Genomic DNA, 23,093 nt, shown 5'->3' with positions numbered 1-23,093 from the left:
TACACATACACACAGACACACACATACTCATATAGCCTACAATGACTCTCAGTCTCACACACAAGCACTCATTCATTCATAAAGATCCCTTAATGTTTCATGTCATGGTTATGACCATGTCATATCAGTCTTAAATGTTACCTGATAAGTGTGTTTTCCCCCCTGTTTTCAGAGCCTTTTGCGGCATAAATCCCCAGACGGGCAGCAAGGCAGAGAAAAAAACGAGGGCTGAACGCACCAGTTTGCACACTTTTGAGGAAACTGCTGGATTTTGAATTGGTGGGCAGGGGACATTATGGGACACTAGTGGGCAGGGGACATTAATATATTTGACAACTCGTGTTCAACCAGTTTGGTACAGTAATAGATTGTTTGTTTGTGCATTGTGCACTCTGTTTTCTCATCAGTTTTAATAGAAAATAAAAATATATTAAAATAAATATTAAGTGTTTTGTTTTTCTTTGCAGAAGTCTGAAAGAGGACATTTATCCAAGTTACAACATTTAATTGTAATATTTACAATATTCTGTCCTGTGAAATTACAGGAAATCCCTAAAATTACAAGAAATTCCTGGCTACTGAGTTGCCGTAAATATACAATTTTGCTGTAATATTTACAGTATTCTATCCTGTGAAATTACAGGAAAAGTACAGTACCTTGTTGTAGGTATTTTACAATAACAGTCCTGTATACCGTTTACAGTCAATTTACGGCAACTATTAGCCAGGAATTTCCTGTAAAATTACAAGAAATTTCTAACAGTGTACATACATAATATCCTTGGTTAGTCATGGTTCGTGTATGGCATTAAAAATAAAAAAATGGCATTAAAAAGGCATTAAATTTAAATTGAAGATCCCTGCAGAAACCCTGGGACAGCAAATTCACATTTAAATGTAAGTATTATGTTTTCATTTACTCAAATAGCTAGCGAAACCACAGTTAAAGTTTATTATAAACTTCATCTTAACTCCGTCGTCATCATTGCATGGCTTCATTTGTCGGGTAGTTTTAGGCAAAACTTGTGGTAATAAAGTTATTAGTTTAACGACCTATTTGTAATATTTGCACTAGTCTCTCACTTGTGTATTATAAGAAATATCACTCACCCTATAAAGCCTAAAACAACCAACCCCCAAATTTGGTTTTTAACCAAATTTGACTATAGGCCTACAGAAATATTAAGCATATTTCGCATGTCTTGATGTGTCATATTTTGCAGTGTTAACAATGCACTTAAGCTTGCACCCCTGTGTTAAGTACCCTTTTCTGCTTTTTTTAGAACAATTCAGGGAAAAATGGGTCTGGGGAATGTAACTCCCATACAGGCACATATATTATTTTGTGCCTGTATGGGAGTTACATTCCCCAGACCCATTTTTATGTGGGTCTAATTTTATATATATAAGAAAATTAATACACACATCTTTGCTGAAATGTATTGTGCTGTTGTATTGTGCTGTTGTTGTTAACAAGCCATGGTTAATTTGCTCTCTGAGTGGGAAACCCACTGCTGAAACTTGGCCCTGGTTTGTCCTCATGGATGAGGTGTTGGGACAGAGGCATTGCACCAACCCCGCCCTCATGGCCTCAATACCTGAGGACAGATCAGGGCTGAGTTCAGCAGTGTGTGACCAAGAAGAGGAGGAGCCAGGGGCACCAGCACCAGCACGAGCACGAGCACCCACACCAGCACCAGCACCACGAAGAAGGCGAGACAGAGAGGACGAGTTTTTGGACTTGATTAGAGAAGACATGGGACTGCAGAGGCGAGGAGAGCACAAGAGAGTAGGGAGAGGATGGACAGGCTTTCTCTTCTTGAAAGAATTATTGAGAAATATACATCTATATTCTTGTTTAACTTTTTTTCACCTATATTTTTTAAAAGAAAAAAAAAAATCTGTACATTTATTTATTTTTATGCAACTTTAAACGTGTAAATAAAAGAGAATTAATTGCTCTGGACATTATTTATTTTTGTAATGATAAGTCATAATTTCTACATGAAACAAATTCTTCTATACCTTTTTTTCCCCCCAACTATTTAAAACATACGTTAAACATATCAAAATCAACATTAACATTTAAATTTACAGTACATAAAATAAGAAAAATTTTGTAGACTTTTATTCAGCTGAGTGGGAGACCCTGGTGTTGCTGCTGGACCGGGATGGGCTCCACAATAGAGACCCTGGTAAGGCTTCTGCTGGTGGGACATCATCTGGGATGCTCTCCAGAGTGTTTGACTGCATATTTTCACTATCCACTAAATTGTCTACCAACAGGTTTGCAGGGCTGACTCATGGAATAAATACTGAGATACTTTATTACACTAAAGTACTTTTAAAGGAGAACTCCGGTCAATTTTAACATTGAGCTCATTTTTTTGTACATTTGGAGTGCTGTCAATACAGAGAACAACGACAAAAATCGGTGTTGCCTACACCGAGTTATTCTATTTTTAAAATTTGCACCCTGTTGACTTCAATGGGGCAAGTACTAAACCTGCTTTTAGGCTCTTAACATCCTTGATGTGTCATTACAAGTGCACAGAAAATGTGAGTGATTCCTTCTGAGTGAACACGAGTGAATCTGACTGCAGTAGATGTGAAAGATATGTATAAAAATGATGTTATTTAAGCCAGCGCAAATACCTGTTTACATCCTGTTTTTCGGGTGAAGTCCAAAGTAGTCGATTGCCGAGTTCACGCGCGTGATCATAGGTAACTAAACCTATGCGCGTTAACTCGGCAATCGACAAAATGTACAAAATAATGAGCTCAATGTTAAAATTGACCGGAGTTCTCCTTTAATAACCACTAATACCACATTGGCGAAAAACTACTAGTCATATATTTTAAACCTTAGTTAAGCAATTTTGTTATTATTATTATTTTCATTATCTTGAATACTCTAATGTACTTAAGGTATCAAGAGTAAAAGTAAAGGAATTCTGGAGGAAAAAAACCTTGTCAGGGTTTTTATGTTTTGCATCATGATGTTTTTCTATTACTGCATGTTGCATTTTACTTCTGAATATTTTCAAGGTTGATACATTTAAACTATATACTTTTGTGTAGTTTAATGTAAAACAATGCATCATATTGTAAAATAACAATTTTGTAGTGTGGCTGTCCCGTGTGGGAAAAATACTTTGAGTATTAACGAAGTATGTAGTTCCTTACATACCACCACTGGTTATTTTGAAAATTAAAGTAACAAAATGTAGGCTTATTGTCACAATATTAACAAATTGTTGATAACTACAGCTCCGTCCCATTTCAAAGGGCGCATCTGAAGCACTCGGACCGGTCTAGCCTACGGACGATTGTTCTTGTCGCCTAGCAACAGTGACTGACAGCTCCCGATGAAGAGCGGGAGTAACATTCGCACTGGGGTTAAAAACCTGTGTAAATATATTTACCATGGTCCATTTATGTGCATAATAAAAAGAATACACTAGCCTACAAAATCACATCAAGGTAAGATATAAATGAACATTTGAATCTTCAGCTAAGCCGAAAGTATGACCTGAAACATCCTAAATACCATGTCCTCCAGTAAAATATAAAACATAAAAATGACAATAGCAAGTTCTGGCTCCATAGCATATCAAATGAACTGTCAGGATGGCAGCATACTCTCGCACCGTTGCCAGGAGCGGTAATCGGGAACACCTGGCTGCGCAATTAGGAAATGCTATGGAGGCTACATGGTGCGTCCTTCGGAGGACGCATAGGCTGCATCCTTGAAGTCTTCAGTCCTTCGAAGGATGCAGCCTTCACATTGGGACACAGCTGTTTTCTCAGGTAGGCTACCGCGGCACCGCCGGCACCTACCGATAGCTGGGCCGGCCCTACCGTAACGGTACGCGTCAGGGAGGATGGATGGGAGGAAGAGGCCAGGAGGTATGGAAGCTCTGTTTCGGCCACAGAATAAAACATTTTAAAAGATAATTGCTTTTTATCTCACAATTGCGAGTTTACATCTCGCAATTCTGACTTTATTTCTCAGAATTGCAAGATATAAAGTCAGAATTGCGTGAAATAAAGTTGCAATTGCGATGTTGGATATGTAAAAGTTACCAGGAACAGGCCAACATCACTGGGACGCCAGGTATCACCGTTGAGCCCTCCTGTGATGTGGTGGGTTCATCAATGAAACATAAAAAGAGGGAGCCCACCGGATGACTCCGATGACGTGCCTACTCTCCCATATTTGATGACAAACTGCCTCCCATAATTCCTATTCTGCAACATCAAAATATCTGCAAATGTCAAGATCAAGGATTCAAGGATGTAATTGGAACGTGCTCTCACATAAAGGAGATTTACATCTTGTCCTGTGTTTAAAAACGTTCAGTCTCATGATGTCCGTGGGACAAAGTATAGTCATAATGAGAAATGTTCTAATAATAATGAGATACTTTCTTGTAATAAGAATTTTATGTAGTAATGAGATACTTTCTTATAATTATAACACAGTATATCATAATAATGTAAAAAATGTAATAAGATAGCAAGCCACCACCAAGATGTCCTGTTGCTCATCATGGCTGTTAGGAAACTGACTTACACAGGAGAGACGTGTGCGGCTTCTCTCTGCTGTGGATCCTCTCATGTCTTTTCAAATCTGCTGACCGATTGAATCTCTTGTCACAGTGTGAACACTTGTAAGGTTTCTCTCCAGTGTGGATCATCTCATGCGTTTTCAGATATGATGAGTTACTGAATGTCTTGTCACAGTGTGAACACTTGTAAGGTTTCTCTCCAGTGTGGATCCTCTCATGCGTTTTCAGATATGATGAGTTACTGAATGTCTTGTCACAGTGTGAACACTTGTAAGGTTTCTCTCCAGTGTGAATCCTCCCATGCATTTTCAGATATGATGAGTTACTGAATCTCTTGTCACAGTGTGAACACTTGTAAGGTTTTTCTCCAGTGTGGATCCCCTGGTGCTGTTTTAAATGTTCAGCTGTAATAAAAGACTTCCCACACTCAAAGCACACGTACTCTCTCACACCAGTGTGAATTTTCTCATGTTTATGTAAATTTGACCGCACTGAAAAACTCTTTCCACACACAGAACATGAATGCGGCTTCTCCTTCGTATGAACTGTCAGGTGTGTCTTCAGGTGTGATGCATAGAGAAATGTTTTGCTGCATTGATCACATGTGAACAGCTTCTCTCCTGTATGAACTCTCGTGTGAATCTGAAGTTTTTGTTTGTCTGAGAATCTCTTTCCACACTGATCACATGAAAACGGCTTCTCTCCTGTATGAACTCTCGTGTGAATTTCAAGATGTTGTTTGTTTAAGAATCTCTTTCCACACTGATCGCACATAAATGGCTTCTCTCCAGTGTGGATCCTCATGTGGATCTTGAAGTTAGTTTTTTGTGTGAAACTCTTCCCGCACTGATCACACGTGATCAGTCTCTCTCCGGTGTGAACACTCATGTGAAGCTTAAGATATTGTTTGTTTGAGAATCTCTTTTCACACTGATCACACATGAATGGTTTCTCTCCAGTGTGAATTCTCATGTGAAAATTAAGAGTGTGTTTATCTGAGTAACTCTTTTTGCATTGATCACATGCGTACGGCTTTTCTCCAGTGTGGATCCTCATGTGACGCTCAAGATTTCCTTTGGTTGTAAAACTCTTTCCACACTGATTGCATGCATATGACTTCTCTCCAATGTGGATCCTCATGTGAACATTGAGGGATGATGATTGTTTGAAACTCTTTCCACACTGATCACATGCGTGTGGCCTTTCGCCAGTGTGAACTCTCATGTGAATCTGAAGATTTTCTTTGAATCTGAATCTCTTTCCACACTGTTCACACTTAAACGGCTTCTCTCCAGTGTGGATCCTCATGTGGGTCTCAAGACTTTGTTTGGTTGATAAACTCTTTCCACACTGAGTGCAGGTGAAAGATTTATTGGCTCTTCTTTTCTTTAAAAGTGTCTTTCTAGTCCTTGAGCGACTCACATCTTCACTCTCCTCCACTTCACTCAGTTCTTCACTCTCCTCCTCCACTTCACTCAGTTCTTCACTCTCCTCCATCACTTCACTCAGTTCTTCACTCTCCTCCTTCACTTCACTCAGTTCTTCACTCTCCTCTTTCACTTCACTCAGTTCTTCACTCTCCTCCTTCACTTCACTCAGTTCTTCACTCTCCTCCATCACTTCACTCAGTTCTTCTCTCTCCTTCACTTCTCTCAGTTCTTCACTCTCCTCCTTCACTTCACTCAGTTCTTCACTCTCCTCCTTCACTTCACTCAGTTCTTCTCTCTCCTCTTTCACTTCTCTCAGTTCTTCACTCTCCTCCATCACTTCACTCAGTTCTTCTCTCTCCTTCACTTCTCTCAGTTCTTCACTCTCCTCCTTCACTTCACTCAGTTCTTCACTCTCCTCCTTCACTTCACTCAGTTCTTCTCTCTCCTCTTTCACTTCTCTCAGTTCTTCACTCTCCTCCATCACTTCACTCAGTTCTTCACTCTCCATCAGGTCTGAAATCAAAGAGAAAAGGTTATTTCATTTTGAGCACAACAAAAATAATGAATGTGAAGTGAAAGAACATAAAAGAGCTCTGATGTAATAACAAAAAGTACTTTCCATAAATGAGGTACATTGATGATAATTATTTTAAAACATTATAGACACAAATCCCTTGTTTCTGTAGAAATAACTATTAAATATATTTGATAATTGACACAATCATCTAATGTAAAATGTAATTTATTTTACTTAAAACTATTTAATTATTACAGTCCAGTCACACTAGACTTAATTCCAATGACTCCCATTCATTCGCATGTGAACGTGGGAAACCAGAAACACAAGTTTCACTGCGTTCCAGTTCAAATTGGAACGCCAAATAATTATTAGTCATTTATATCATAGTTTAAATAGACATTTGATTATTAAATTGAACTCTTTACATTTTATTTTACTGCTTCATTTGGATTGTCACTTAGAGTTTCACCCCGGCCAATAATGCTGATCTCACGGTCACAAACTCATAAGTCTGATTATTAGTTGGAGGTTATGACCAGGCCCACACGGAATCCGCGCCCGCAGAAACCTCCGCAGATTTACGCAGTTTTCCCTGGATTGTAGTGTCCGTCATTGACAGGCTACAACCTGCGTGCGCACGCGATTGTGAGGGGGTAGTAGGCTGCGCTGATTGATGTTTACATTTTATGAGAGAGTGAAAGTTGAAAATATCTCAAATAAAACTGAACGCGGAGGAATTAAGGAAAAGAATTTGCAAACGATTTTTATGAATATGGCGGAGTTATGTTTTGTAAAGCCTGTCAACACTCCGTTTATTACCTGAGACGACAGACGGCACTGGAACATCTCAAATCCGCTCGCCACACAAATAGAAAGAGGAGTGCTCTTGGCAAGTTTATTTAAAGTTTTATTTTCTTTGTGTTGAAAAATAATAAAAAGTAATCATGATGAGAACAGTGCTGGGTGGTGTTTATTTGTGTTTATTGCTACCGCAATACCAGCGCAAAGCGGAAATAACTACTCTGCCTCACTGCCGATTATAATATCAAATCGCTAACGTTATATTGACTAGTGTCTGTGAATATTAAAGACTGCTATTAAAGTCTGATAGTTTTGCGAGTCTCTGTAAATGAGTGCCGCAGATTTGATTACACGACGTTCAGCATTTCATCATCAGATACACTCAAAAACCCGTCAAAATAAAAGTTTGGTTTAACTTGATGAATATTAATGATCACAGAAATAGTTTTACTATTGTACTTTTGTACAATCGAACGTACTTCTCAAAGTAATATTGATAGGCTAATAGTACTATATTTATTATAAACGTTTTAAAGGAGAACTCCGGTCAATTTTAACATTGAGCTCATTTTATTGTACATTTGGAGTGCTGTCAATACAGAGAACAACTACAAAAATCGGTGTTGCCTACACTGAGTTATTCTATTTTTAAAATTTGCACCCTGTTGACTTCAATGGGGCAAGTACTAAACCTGCTTTTAGGCTCTTAACATCCTTGATGTGTCATTACAAGTGCACAGAAAATGTGAGTGATTCCTTCTGAGTGAACACGAGTGAATCTGACTGCAGTAGATGTGAAAGAAATGTATAAAAATGATGTTATTCAGCCAGCGCAAATACCTGTTTACATCCTGTTTTTCGGGTGAAGTCCAAAGTAGTCGATTGCAGAGTTCACACGCATAGGTTTAATACCTATGATCACGCGCGTGAACTCGGCAATCGACTACTTTGGACTTCAACCGAAAAACAGGATGTAAACAAAGGTATTTGCGCTGGCTTAAATAACATCATTTTTATACATATCTTTCACATCTACTGCAGTCAGATTCACTCGTGTTCACTCAGAAGGAATCACTCACATTTTCTGTGCACTTGTAATGACACATCAAGGATGTTAAGAGCCTAAAAGCAGGTTTACTACTTGCCCCATTGAAGTCAACAGGGTGCAAATTTTAAAAATAGAATAACTCGGTGTAGGCAACACCGATTTTTGTCGTTGTTCTCTGTATTGACAGCACTCCAAATGTACAAAAAAATGAGCTCAATGTTAAAATTGACCGGAGTTCTCCTTTAAGTAAAATCAAACCATTTCACATTATTTTATTTAACCAGTAAACAGTAAGACAGTAAGAGACTTCTTTTAAAAGCATTTCAAATCGTACCGACCCCAAACCTTTGAACGGTATACACACACACACACACACACACACACACACAGTGCTTAGCATAAGTGAACACACCCATTCTAAAGTTGACTTAAAAGAGGAATACAAAATCATCTTTTGGAAATCGTAATGCCTTAATCAATAAAATGAGGAAAGCAATCAGCATCATCTTAATAAAATGTGAATGAATAATGTATCGTAAATAAATAAATGTTCTACGGATACTATGCATGCTTATAAAGTTCCCTTGGCTTTGGAATTAAAATAGCCCCCTAAAATAACAAAATACTTTTTTACCCCCCAGCATCATTCAGAACACAGACATTGGCCTCCTGTATATCTAAGACTCCATCTACAGCTGAAAGAAAGGAGTTCATTTATGATTTCATAAAGACCTTCATTGAAGCTGACATCCCTCTGGAAAAACAAAACAAAAATGTTTCCTAATTTTTACAGAAGAACTGCAAACAGGGAGGGTCGATTCCAGCTCCATCTCACCTACGCTCTGATTATCTTCCACACTTATCTCTTCAGTATTTGGAGGACATCAAGCAGGCTGTACATGGAAGTCCTGTTTATGTAATTGCAGATGAAACAACAGATGCTTGCAGACGTTGTGCTCTTGCTATTCTCCTCCAGCCAGTGGGCAAGCCACCTATTGCAGCAGATCTCATTTTTTTGGAATGGGTTAATTTCAGCACCGTATCCCAGGCTGTCATCTCCTGTCTTAACTCCAACATCATTGAGTTTAATGATGTATGGGCTTTTGTCACAGATTCTGCAAGTTATATGAAAAAAGCATACAACACGATTCTCTATCTTTCCCAATGCCTTAAGTCACCAGTCTTGCACATCTTCTGCAGTTAGTTTTAGCAGTGTTTCCAGAGACATTTGAAGAACTGAACCGGATGTGTGGTTTGGTAAAGCGTGTTTTCTGCCGTCGTCTTGAATTGAGGACCTTCATGATCCAGCAGGGTCTGTCTCCCCTCTCATGCCAGTGTTTGCTGACCAGACAAGATGATAAAAGCTGTGCAATATCTGGCAGAAAACATTGATATTTTGCATGGCTTCATCCAAACGCTGCCACTGTCCTCTAAAGCTGTGCGGGATCTTAGAGTTCTGTTAGAGAAGAACGGAAAACTCATGAAAATCCAGGCCACCTTCATTAGCCGCTTTCCGACCGGAGGAACCTTTTCACAGTTCCTAGAACTATTGGCTAAAGTACCCAGATGTTCCTGCGGTGCGAACACGCTGACTAGGAACGATTTTAGTTCTAGGAACTCCATTTGTAGGAACTAATTTAGGTCCTACTTCAGAGTAGGGTCTAAACCAGCACTATAGGAACTATCCGTGACGTTAGTGTACGCTGATGACCGAACGCAGGCGGAACACCAGCACCCGCCATTTATAAAACAGCTAGAATGTAAACACACAGATTACAGCCTATATATTTACTCCATAAACTAACTATACAAACATGGAAAACAGTAATAGATGGGTCTCTAAACCTTTATGCTGAAGAGAAAATCCAACGCAACTTTGAGGGGACCAAGTCAAACATGATTATGTATTTCTGCTCAGCTAGCAACACAGGACATCAACCACACGGCATAGGCTAATATGCCTAAATGCTAGGTAATAAAAACATAGCATTTCATTAAGGTCTTTATACACCACTGAAAACATAGTTATGGATCTTATATTGCATTTCTAATAGACATAGAAGTCTTAGGGGATAAAAGTCATTGGACTGCGCATGCGTCGCGACTGAGTGCGTTGTTGTGTTTGGAGCTCCTAATTAATTCATAAACCTTGATTTTCTTCTTTACACTCTTTTACAAACAAACATTTTTAATTTTTATAGCGTGTGAACATATCTGGAATACTATTCTCTTTAAAAAACAATCGGATCGCTTTGATATCACTACTTATATCCAACCTTCCGAACTTCCACAACTAGCCTTAGCCCGCTAGCATTGCACGCGTGGCCGCGCCTATCTACACCCGTATCACTGAAAGCTATAATTCGCCATTGTAGCACATCTGCTATAATGGCGAATATAACGGATGTGTGTCTAACGTTACCTTTGAGTGCAGGTGAGGACACCCTCGAGCTACATGCTGTGCAGTTAGAGCTTGAGTCGGTGGAGAGACAGATCCGCGACCTACAAGAGAGGCAGGCCGAGCTGCGAGATCGGCAATCCGCGCTTGAAACATCACGCACCGATGTTCACAAGTCAGTGGTTAGTAACCTTTTGACTCCGACCTCGTCTACTCCGTGTGTTTCTCTGCACAGGACCCGAGCAGCCAGGACGCGATCATCCCTGGTTTCGTTCACTCCGGCACCGACACAACACCATAGACCCTGGGTTATTCCACAGCGGAAGACGCGAGCCAGGACCAGAGCTAGGACCTCTCCGCCCCTCCCGGCCTTCGAGATCTCCACCCGGAACCGCTTCTCCCCTCTACGCGAGATGGAACGCAACGCTGTGATCATCGGCAGTTCCATCATCCAGCATGTCCACGCTACCTCAGGTAGAGGTAAGGTGCGCACTCACTGCTTTCCTGGTGCTCGTGTTCTTGATGTCGCTGCGCAGGTCCCCGAGATCCTGAACAGTGACAAGCGCGTCGGAGCTGTCGTGCTGGACGCGGGAACGAACGACATCAGGCTACGGCAGTCGGAGGTTCTGAAGAAGGACTACAGGAGCCTGATCGAGACGGTACGCAGCACATCGCCTGAAACAACGATCATTGTGTCTGGACCGCTTCCCACGTACCGACTAGGACAAGAAAGGTTCAGTAGATTATTTGCTCTAAATGAATGGTTAATGTCATGGTGTAATGAACAGAGACTTCTCTTTGTAAATAATTGGAATCTGTTCTGGGAGCGACCTAGGCTCTTCCGTGCTGATGGCCTTCACCCCAGCAGAATCGGATCGGCTCTTCTGTCGGACAACCATCTCCAAGACGTTACACACCATATGACTAGTAAGTCAAAGTCCAAATCACACTCTTTGCTGTCCAAACTTAATTGATATAAGTACCAATGTAGAACATTATATTGAAACTGTGTCTATTCCTCGTTTAGTGAGGTCAAACTTTAAATCTACTGTAGGATCCAGGAAAAATCTAATTGTGATTAAACCAGAAAATCTCAATATTAGTGAACAAAAACAATTTATAAAGCTAGGTCTTCTTAACATAAGATCGCTCACACCTAAGGCGGTTATTGTAAATGAAATGGTCACAGATAATAGCTTCGATGTACTTTGCCTTACTGAAACCTGGCTTAAACCTAATGATTATTTTGGTCTTAATGAGTCTACTCCTCCAGGATATTGTTATAAGCACGAGCCCCGTCTGATTGGTCGTAGCGGCGGTGTTGCAACAATCTATAGAGATATTCTTAATGTTACTCAGAAAACAGGTCACAGGTTTAATTCGTTTGAAGTAATTGTGCTAAATGTTACTCTCTTAGATGTAAGAAAGAAATCCCTATTATCTATAGCCTTGGCTACCGTATATAGACCGCCTGGGCCTTACGCTGATTTCCTAAAAGAGTTTGCAGACTTTCTGTCAGATCTATTGGTCAATGTCGATAAAGCATTAATTGTTGGAGATTTTAACATACACGTCGATAACACAAATGATGCGTTAGGGGCTGCGTTTACAGTTTTATTAAACTCATTTGGGGTCAAGCAAAACGTCACTGGTCCCACTCATCGGCTTAATCATACGCTGGATTTAATTATATCACATGGAACCAATCCAACCGATATAGATATTATACCACAAAGTGATGAAGTCACTGATCATTACATGGTCACTTGCATACTACGTACTGCTGAAATTTGTCACGTTGCGCCGCGTTATCGACCAGGCAGAACAATCCTTCCAACCACTATAGATAGATTCTCAAATAGCTTACCTGATCTAACTCAGCTGATTAGTGAACCCAAACAAACAGATGAACTAGAGGAAATGACTAGCACTATGAGCAACATTTTCTCTAGTACATTAAACATTGTTGCACCAATTAGATTAAGAAAGGTTAGAGAGAAAACTAAAGCACCATGGTATAACAATACTATGCATGTTATCAAGAGAGAAACTCGTAATTTAGAGCGTAAATGGAAACAAACTAATTTAGAGGTCTTTAGAATCGCGTGGAAAGACGTTATAAATATGTATGTCACGTTATAAAAAGGCACTAAAAGCAGCCAGGGCTGAGCATCTCTGCAAACTAATAGAAAATAACCAAAATAATCCAAGGTTTTTATTTAACTAACAGACTAACAAATAAACAGACGTCACCTGAGCAAAATATTCCGTTACAGTTTAGTAGTAATGATTTCAGGAATTTCTTCACTGAGAAAATAGAAAGCATCAGAAACACAATTGTAAATGTACAATCTTTAATGGTGTCTTATGATTCAGCCTCAATTATCGCTCCTCAAGAAAAACTACAGCGCTTTACAACTATAGGACAGGAAGAGCTAAATAAACTTATCATTGCATCTAAACCAACAACATGTTTATTAGATCCAATACCAACTAAACTACTAAAAGAAGTGTTACCTTTAGTGGAAGAACCTCTTCTAAATATTATTAACTCGTCTTTATCTTTAGGTCATGTTCCAAGAACATTTAAACTGGCAGTTATAAAACCGCTTATTAAGAAACCACAATTAGATCATAATAATCTAGCAAATTACAGACCCATTTCAAATATACCTTTTATGTCTAAAATACAAGAAAAAGTTGTGTCCGCTCAATTGTGCTCTTTCTTTCAAGAAAATGACATCTATGAAAAGTTTCAGTCAGCATTCAGACCGCATCATAGCACAGAAACTGCGCTCGTTAAAATTACAAATGATTTACTTCCAGCTTCTGACCAAGGCTGTATCTCAATACTAGTTTTACTCGATCTTAGTGCTGCGTTCGACACTATAGATCACACAATACTCTTAGATCGACTACAAAACTACACTGGTGTTCATGGACAGGCATTAAGCTGGTTTAGATCATACTTATCTGACCGCTACCATTTTGTATATTTAAATGGAGAAAAATCTATCATAACTCCAGTAAACTATGGAGTGCCGCAGGGATCTGTGTTAGGCCCTCTGTTATTCTCAATATATATGCTGCCACTTGGAAATATTATAAGGAAACATGTAGGGCTGGACCCGAATATTCGCATATTCGTTCGGTGGGTTGGTATTCGATTTGATAATTTGACATTCAAATATTCTTTTTTTTTTTTTTTTTTTTTTCACACCTGGGATCCCCCGCGAAATGGTTCTCATTCGCGCTTGAATAAGGCCGGCGACACACTGGCTGCGTGGTGTGAGCGTCTCAGCTGAGTGGCGTGTCCTTTTTTGGCTCCCATGTTAACAGGTTGGAGTTTGCACACTGCCTGCGTGAGACACTCAGGTGCGGCTCGAGCCACGCGGAAAACGCGTGCATGCTAGAAATAGAACCGACGCCTGTTCCAGCAACAGGACTGTTCTCCAGCTAGAACGCAGAACAGCGGAGTTTGTATGGACCGAAGTGCATGCCTGAGCTTGTGTTTTGGGTTAAGCTGCGTTGCTTTGACATTGTGGAAAATAATTTAACTTAATTTCATTTTTCTTTATTTAAATTTCATTTTTTCTTTATTTAAATTTCGTTTTTCTTTATTTAAATCTACCCTTTATTGTGTCAGTAATTTGTTAGTCAGAAAAATATTAGACCACCTTAAGTATTGCTTAAAGGAGTCATAACCTAGTCTTAATTTGGATACCTACTGCTGTATTATAGTCTTTCATGCACTTCTAAAAAATAAAAGTGGAAAAAAAAATAAAAACAGAGCTCCTAAAACCTTTATTTCTGAAGGCTTTATTGTCTCGCGAGATCTGATGCGATGTTTTGGCTGCCGTGGACGTAGAGTCCATTCCCCGTGTTTACCTTGAATCTAACGTTACATACAATAGCCGCATTAGTAGTTAGCTGCTGTTTGTTACACACAGTAGAGCAATAAAAACAGTCTTACCGTTTCAATTTCAGACAAGTCCCGGATGGTTGGAATGGCACCTTTTTCAAACGCTTCGTGGCCAACTTCGCCTGATATTGGCCCAAATTTGTGAATGATTCCGGCGTAAAATGTTTAGCGCAGACACCGAACAATAAGCCAGTTGAAAGTGTTGCTGGGACAGCGTCATTAAAAATGAATTTTATCCACTGGTCCCTGACAGTTTGGTCTGTTTTTGGTATAGAAAACACATTCGCATGTTGTTTCTGGCAGTCAACCACAGAGCAACTCACGTGTGCACTCGGTTTCTCCATCTTTCGCGACTGAACTGAATATGAGGGGGAGAGGGGAAGGGCGGGCTTTCTGCTGCGGTGTCCATATATGGTATATCCTGCCCCGTCTTGACGTCAAGACGGGGCTGAAATCAAAATCTCGTTTTTTAGTGCGCGTGCACGTGGGCTATTTTACAAATCCTGAGGTAAACAAACGCTTCACTTTTAAATATCGGCTTCCCGGCCAGTGTATAATCATTATGCAATCATAACATACATTGATTCTCGTGGAAAAGTGAAATTTGCAGGTTATGACTCCTTTAAGTTAACAGACCTGTGTGTGTGCGTTTTATATCACTAGTGCAGTGTCCGTTCTCGGAGTATATAAGCCCTGCCCGCGTGAGGTGCGCCGCTTCCCGCTCGCGCTGTTCTGTAGTTTACTGTTTATTAATTCTGAACGTGTCGCGTCTCGCGTCCATCTATATTGCACCAAATGCGACACTGCACTCTCGTGAAGTCGATTTGATGAACAGTTCTCGAAATAATCAAAATTCAAACGGACATACAGACACAGAGGTTCCTGCCTTTATTAGAGAGAAGAATATGTTCAGCACCCTCTCTCCGAAGCTTCGATTATTCGCTGTTCATTACTACCGAAGCTTCGAAGCTCAAAAAATGGTATTCGGACCAGCCCTAGAAACATGGAATTAGTTTACATTGTTATGCTGATGACACTCAAATCTAAAATTTCATCACGGCCAGATGAAAACGCTAAATTATCCAAATTGACAGAGTGTGTTAAAGATATAAAAGATTGGATGACGTGTAATTTTCTTTTATTAAATCCAGACAAGACAGAGGTACTAATCATCGGTTTAAAAAACCGCCCACAAAACCTCTCACACCACAACTTTAACATAGTAGGATGTCCTGTTACTTTATCCTCTACAGTAAAAGACCTGGGTGTTATACTAGACTGCAACCTGTCTTTTGAAAATCATATTTCATATGTTACAAGAACAGCCTTTTTCCACCTTAGAAACATTGCTAAGCTACGTAACATGCTATCTGTTTCTGATGCAGAAAAGTTAGTTCATGCATTCATGACCTCGAGACTAGATTACTGTAATGCTTTATTAGCCGGTTGTCCTGCATCCTCAATAAACAAGCTACAGTTAGTCCAAAATGCAGCCGCTAGAGTTCTTACTAGATCAAGAAAATATGATCATATAACACCAATGTTAACATCACTACATTGGTTACCTATAAAGTTCCGTATTAATTACAAGGTATTGCTACTGACTTATAAAGCCCTAAACGGCTTAGCTCCAGTCTATTTAACCAATCTTCTATCGCCCTATAATCCATCACGCTCTTTAAGATCACTAAATTCAAGGTCCACCAAAGGAGGGAGAGCATTTTCACATTAAGCTCCGAAACTCTGGAATAGCCTTCCTGATACTGTTCGTTGCTCAGACTCGCTCTCCCAGTTTAAAACTAGATTAAAGACGCATCTCTTCAGCCAGGCATATAATAATCATATAATACTTGTAATCTTACAGTTAAATCCGGTCTCTACTTCATAAACGCCAGAGGAGAACTGGCCCCCGACTGAGCCTGGGTTCTCCCAAGGTTTTTTTTTCTCCATTAGGTCACCTGATGGAGTTTTTCGGTTCCTTGCCACTGTTGCCTTTGGCTTGCTCAGTTGGGGATACTTAATTTAATTAATCAATCAACAATACTATTGATCAGCATTGCCAAACGTGGACGTTTTCCACTAGAAACAAACATTGATGTATTATTTTAATTTAATACTGTGAAGCTGCTTTGATACAATCTGTATTGTGAAAAACACTATATAAATAAACTTGACTTGACTTGACTTAATACAACTTAAATCAGATATTGCTTAAGTTACGCTTACAACCCTGTCAGCCATTCTGGAAATTTAATTTACTTGATACAGTTTACTGTTTATTGCTTAAAGAAAATAATAAAAAAAGTGTAAACTATATTAAGAAATGTCCAACATTTCTGTAACATGGCTGCAAAAACTTGCAAATCAGATATAAAACAGAGCTAAAATTATATTTGGTTTGATGTTGACAATTAATACGGCAGGTGAAGCTGGTTTCAATGAATGAAGAATAAAGACCAACCTCAGCAATTATTGGAGAATTACTGTGGGAGGAGCTTCACTGATCACGTGACTGAAGTAGGAGGGGCTTCACTGATTATGTAATTGCTGTGGGAGGAGCTGATCTGCCAAAATAAAAAAAATATCAGTTACTGAGTTTGTTTTAATAGGGTCAAAGACCAGGGCCCGTATTCATAAAGAATCTTAATGCAAAGAGTAGCTCCTAGTGACAAAATTCTAAGAATATTCTTAGAAATGTGGGCGTTTACTCTTAAAATTAAAGAAAAATTCCTAGTAAAGAAAAAAGTAATTCAGAAAGCATCTTAACCCTTAAAAGAGGTCTTAAGGTCAAAATTGTTAGGAGCACGGACAAGGACTTTTAAGAGGCTTAAGAGTTTCTTTAGCAGAGGAGAAAATGGCAGAAAGACGAAAAGGGAGAAGAAATGTGTTGCAGACAATGGATGACAGTGAGTTAATAAGACGCTATAGATTAGATCGTGCAGGGATCATGTTTGTGACTGATCTTTTTAGAGACACGCTAATATCTCCGACACAGCGCAGAAATGCCATAGCGCCTGCAATGAATGTAATCACTACATTACGATATTTGGCAACTGGGAAAATTCCATGTTTGATACATTAAAACCAACATTCAAACCACCGCTTAAATAGACATGCCAGCAATCAGTGTAACTGGAAAGAGTGGAACAATTTTTATCATTCTAAGCAATCAAATAATACCTTATAGGAAATCAACAGCATGGTAAATAAAAAAAGGATTTATATACACATATATAATGTGTGTGTGTGCGTGTGAGAGAACGATCAAATAGGAAAAATTACGCATGTAAGTTCAAAGTGAAGGCTTAGAATAGACCCTATACTTAAAATCACTTTTTTTTTTTCTTCTTGGACAACCAACCAATCACAGTCTTCAAAAGATTGTGTCATACATAGCAACGGGGTCAACCCCGCCTCCTCACTAAGATAAAAGTTTTTGTATTTTCCTTACTCAGAGTTGCTCTCAGATCGGTCCCGAATCGCTCTTAAGCTAAGACTCCTACATAAAAGTTTTTAAGCTAAATTAAGAGTTTTCTGAGAGGATTCTTAGAATCTTTATGAATACGGGCCCAGATATTTAATTTTAGTGTCTGATTGATATTAAATTTACAAAAGTGATTTTGTATACATAGAAAACAGTAAATGCAAGTGTAATGTATACAATGTAATGTATATGTAATGTATATGTTCAAATAACTTTTGTGGAGACAAAATGTCAGAATTTAGTATAAATAATTTTGGATCATCATTCAGTGTAACATCTGTATGTAAAAATATAACAACATAATTATTCTGACTATTTTCTGAAGAGATCAGACTAAATGTCATTATTTTTTAAATGATTAAAAGCTTCTTGCTGACAAATAAGTGGTTTGAATAATATTGGGATAAGATAGTGGGAGAATGATAAGTATAACGACTTAAAATGAAAATGAACGAGTATTTTGGGGCTTCACTATGATCCTAAAATACAGTGTTTGAATATGTCATCAAATGATTCTCGTTCTAAATATGACTGAAAACAAAAATTATAAAAAATAAATAAATATTTATAGAGAGAGAGAGCGAGAGAGAGCATTTATATCTGTCTGTCTATCATACAGCAATTTTTATTTCTAATTCTAACATTATTCTGTTTATTCGTTAAAATAATGGCAGATATCTAGAAAAGTAGCAAAGAACTGTAATTAAAAAACAAACATCTAAAAGCCAACAATTACCCTCAGTCTGCTGACACCAATGCAATGAGCTTTAAGTGTCAATTTACAGGAGATCTGAAGACATCAGCATAATAAATGAGGTGAAAACAGGAACTACTGTCATGAAATAAAGAGTGTTTTCAGCAGATCTGTTAATATTGATGAGCCTCAGACTATCAACACGCATTCAACAAGCCATTCAGGATCATCAGCAGATCATCTCACTTTATTCTGAGTGTTTGCTGTTAGAAACACATTATTTGAGTCAGGATACATTATAAAAGACTGTTAAACTGCTATATTTAAGGGTTTTATGATAAATATATTCATTGCAATAAAGTAATTATATCATTAAAATCTGCAGAAACTGAAAACGACCATACAACTTATGTACAATTATGTACTTATACAATATTTTTTATGTATTCAACTGTAGAAATGTACAAAATTTACAATCACTAAATATGAAATTGGAAAATTACAGACTGACAATAACGCAAGGATAATTAAACTAAGAAAATATACATCTTAATATCAAATAACCTTCTCAAATGTATCACACAATAAATGTAACACTGTGTACTTACAGACATTGCGTCTAACAGATGAAAAGAAAGGTAATGTTTAGAGATGTCACACAGCTACCACATTTTGCTGAACTATTGCAGTGCTACTAGTACTTCCTGCTTGCTGAACAAAGAGGTTGTCAGTGACTGCTTTTCAAAATTAAAGTCCTCACTAGAATACACATTTACACAATGATAAATCCACTGAAAAATCTAAATAAATTCAGTCCTGCACATGGTATTTTATCTAAAGTTTATTTTCTCATTCTGCTTTACTTCACTGTGTATATTGCAAAATTACTGTAAACATCAATGGCACCTTACATATGACTTATTTTAATCATTCCTCTGTGATAGTTCTTTTTGTCTATTATATATTATGAAACATTAATGCCAATAAAGTAGTTTGAAGTTTAACTGACAGTACATTGCCACAACCTATCTTTCAAAACAAAGTAATTGTGTAATTATAATTATAAAAGAGATATATACACATACAGATTATTTTTTGGCAGCCATTTTGTTTTTATTGTTTATGCCAAAACAGTGATGTTTACAACTTGTTATACGGCAGAAATGGATTCAGCACCTAAAAATCATATAGAAACAACACTTGAAGTACTTTTCCTCAAAAATGCCTACTGCATCTTATCCAGGGCTATTTATCTATTTTGGGACCTGACTACTTTTATTAAATACATTTTGCAACCTCCTATTTTCAGAGAGAACAGCTCTGAGTCTTCTCCTATAATCAGGGGCGGATCTAGACAAATATTTATGGGGTGGCGAGAGGGGGGCAGGAATTTTTGAGGGGTGGCAACATATGGCAGAAGTATATATACTGAATTTAAATCACAGTTAAATTGGCCATAACTTTTAATTCGTTGCTGCCAATAGGGATGGGTATCGTTAAGATTCAGATTCAACTTTATTGTCATTACACAAGTACAGGTACAAGGCAACGAAATGCAGTTTAGGTCTAACCAGAAGTGCAATAGCAGCAAGTGCAGGATATACAGTGGTTCATAAGTGCAGAACATGGATATGTACTGAATAAATATAGAGTTGAATACTATTATAAACAAAAATTTACAGATAGATTGTCCTATGAATATAATATACAGATAACTATTACTGTGAACAGAATTTACAGCTAGATATGTACTGAATATAATAATATACAGATGGCTATTACTATAAACAGAATGTTTACAGATAGATATGTACTGAATATAATATACAGATGGCTGTTACTATAAACATAATTTTACAGATAGATATGTACTATGAATATATATACAGATGGCTGTTACTATAAACAGAATGTGAGCATAATATACAGATGGATATTACTATAAACAGAATTTTACAAATAGATATATGTATAAGTTAGGCTAATGAGCAGTATAACAATGGATTTAAAGTAGTGCAAATAAAGTTTGGACAGAAGCTATCCGAGTGAGTGCAGTGGAAAGTAATTGCATATTACAGTTAAGGTACGATATTGCAATGTATATATAACAGTCGGTACTGTAAAGGTTTTAACGGTATTACTACTCTTACCGATACTCCTTATCGATCCGGTACTTTAACGGTATTCTTATCGGTTCTTTTTGTTATATAAAAAAAAGGGGGAAAAAACTATTATGAACACATTTAATATTGCTTTATATTTTGAAATGAAAATAAATATCTATAGCAAAAGAAAAAGCAATGCTTTAACAAAACAAATAAAACATGCATGTTATGCAGAAGGGTGCAGGCTTTTGTGTTTTATATTCAGAAGACATAGGACATCAAAAACAAAGTACAAACACATGGTCAAACAAAAAAAGTATAGAATTAAACAAATATACAAATTATATACCCAGTGCTTTAATTTCAGTAATGTCGGCATTACTGTTCGGGAGTAAAATGGGCTAAAAAGACATCTAACAAAGTCAGATTTAAAACAACACTGCATAGTTTATCATAGATAGATTAAAGCTTATAAAAGCCAAAATTATTAATTCAAGAGCTGCGACTGATTTTCTCTTTGCCTTTTGTTGTTTGATTCACATTAATGGAGCAATCGTCAGCAGGTTTATTAGACTGCTACCCCTTTAAGACCAAATGCAGATCTAATCATTATTACGCATCATATTTTCTCCCAACTATTTACGTCCATTTAAAGGTGCTGTATGTAACTTTTTTTATAAAATGAATCCTTTTTTTATTGCCCGTCTGTGAAGGGGTTGTAATCACACATTACATTTATCCACTTTTCGTGTTTTGCTATTACCTCTGAAGGCCAGTATTCCTATTTTTATGTGAAGTCTCCGGGTCGGATTTTCTGCGAAATCCACCGGATGTGACGTGCATGCGCGCTCCCGAGCCTACAGTCTATTGCAACTGCACTGCAGCTAACGACATGGAGTCTGATAACACCAAAAAACGACCTGCCTCCAGCACAACACAGACTCCAACACAGACTCCAACACAAACTCCAAAAAAAAAAATATATATATATATATAAAATATATATATATATCTGCTGAAGCTCGTCAGGCCAAACGTCAATCGGATCGACTCAGGACGAAAACACGGATCAACATCGGCAGAGCGTTTGAATTATGGAGAGACCTCCGTTTTGAAATAGCAAGGTAAAATATAACATACATAAGACATGAAATGAATACAAAAGACTGTTCCATGATAACAAAAAGCAGGTGCTTTAGGATGTAACTTTTATTTTATGTACTAGATCTACTGTCTAACGTCACTCATCCCACTACTATCATATTGATTATAATACACATTTCCAGACATGTTCAGTACAGTAATATTACTTCCTACTGTCTTATTGTTACACTGAAATTGTCCAGTCTAGTTGACTAACCGTTTTCGTTTTCATTCATTGACCTATGTTGACATTGCTGATTGTGAAAGATACACAAATAGTTAGTAAAATAATGCTAGATAACACCACATGTCGGCAAAATACAGTCAATGTAACGTTATCATGGTACGAGCATGGAGCATTAGTTCTACGTCAAGCTGATAAAAGTAGCCTATTATGGTAATGTTGCAGTGGGAGTTTACATGAGTTTCCAGCATGTTGTGTGATGCTTTCTCCGTTGTGTTGAAAGTCTCAGTGTGGCCGCCGGTAGTGAGTTCGCGCTCTTGAGTTTGAGCACGCGCACGAGCACTGTTGTTGCAATCTGAAACATCACCGCTAGAGGCCGCTGGATCCTACATACAGCACCTTTAAGACATAAACTGTGTTTAAAGTGTAAGTTGCAGGTTAACCACCACAGCCAATTAATGTGTAAATTAAAGTGCTCTATATGTATATATTTAATTATTTCTGTCTTAAAATGCGTTAAAATAACATTTATTGGGGTTTCTTCAAAGGTAGCGTGTTTTTTCAGTTACTGGGTGATGACGTCACAAGAGGAACTCGCAACCCATACTCCGCTAGATTCCTACTGTATGGCTATTTGGAGAACGACTGAGGAAGTGGGAAACCATCAAATTCTTTATGGACCACAGCCCTAGAATTTGGACAGGAACTGGTCAGGCGTGAGAGAGGGGAGCCATGGCACTCAAAGAGTTATTAATGCTTGGTGTGAGGAGAATTAGTGGAGGGTTGGCCAGGT

At 38.1% G+C, this 23,093-nt stretch overlaps 1 protein-coding gene across 3 annotated transcripts; it reads right to left on the bottom strand.

Moving 5' to 3' along the window:
- Positions 1-1,962: 1,962 nt before the first annotated feature.
- Positions 1,963-19,600, bottom strand: LOC311290645 (uncharacterized protein). 3 transcript variants are annotated; one of them, XM_084409256.1, is made up of 3 exons: positions 19,477-19,600; positions 17,152-17,254; positions 1,963-6,514 (listed from the first exon to the last, which is right to left on the bottom strand). In XM_084409256.1, exon 3 carries the CDS (start codon positions 6,507-6,509, stop codon positions 4,560-4,562), a length of 1,950 nt encoding a protein of 649 aa, XP_084265382.1. In that variant the 5' UTR covers positions 6,510-6,514; positions 17,152-17,254; positions 19,477-19,600; the 3' UTR covers positions 1,963-4,559. The 3 variants fall into 3 exon arrangements, with proteins under 3 accessions (XP_084265382.1, XP_084265383.1, XP_084265384.1); XM_084409257.1 differs by having other exon boundaries at positions 17,152-17,249; positions 19,477-19,558; XM_084409258.1 differs by lacking the exon at positions 17,152-17,254 and having other exon boundaries at positions 19,477-19,564.
- Positions 19,601-23,093: the final 3,493 nt, after the last annotated feature.

This window comes from Rutilus rutilus, assembly GCF_951802725.1.
Source record: "Rutilus rutilus genome assembly, chromosome: 1".
Classification (NCBI taxonomy): domain Eukaryota; kingdom Metazoa; phylum Chordata; class Actinopteri; order Cypriniformes; family Leuciscidae; genus Rutilus; species Rutilus rutilus.
The sequence above is the reverse complement of the archived record's forward strand: the minus strand, read 5'-3'. Positions and strand labels throughout refer to the sequence as shown.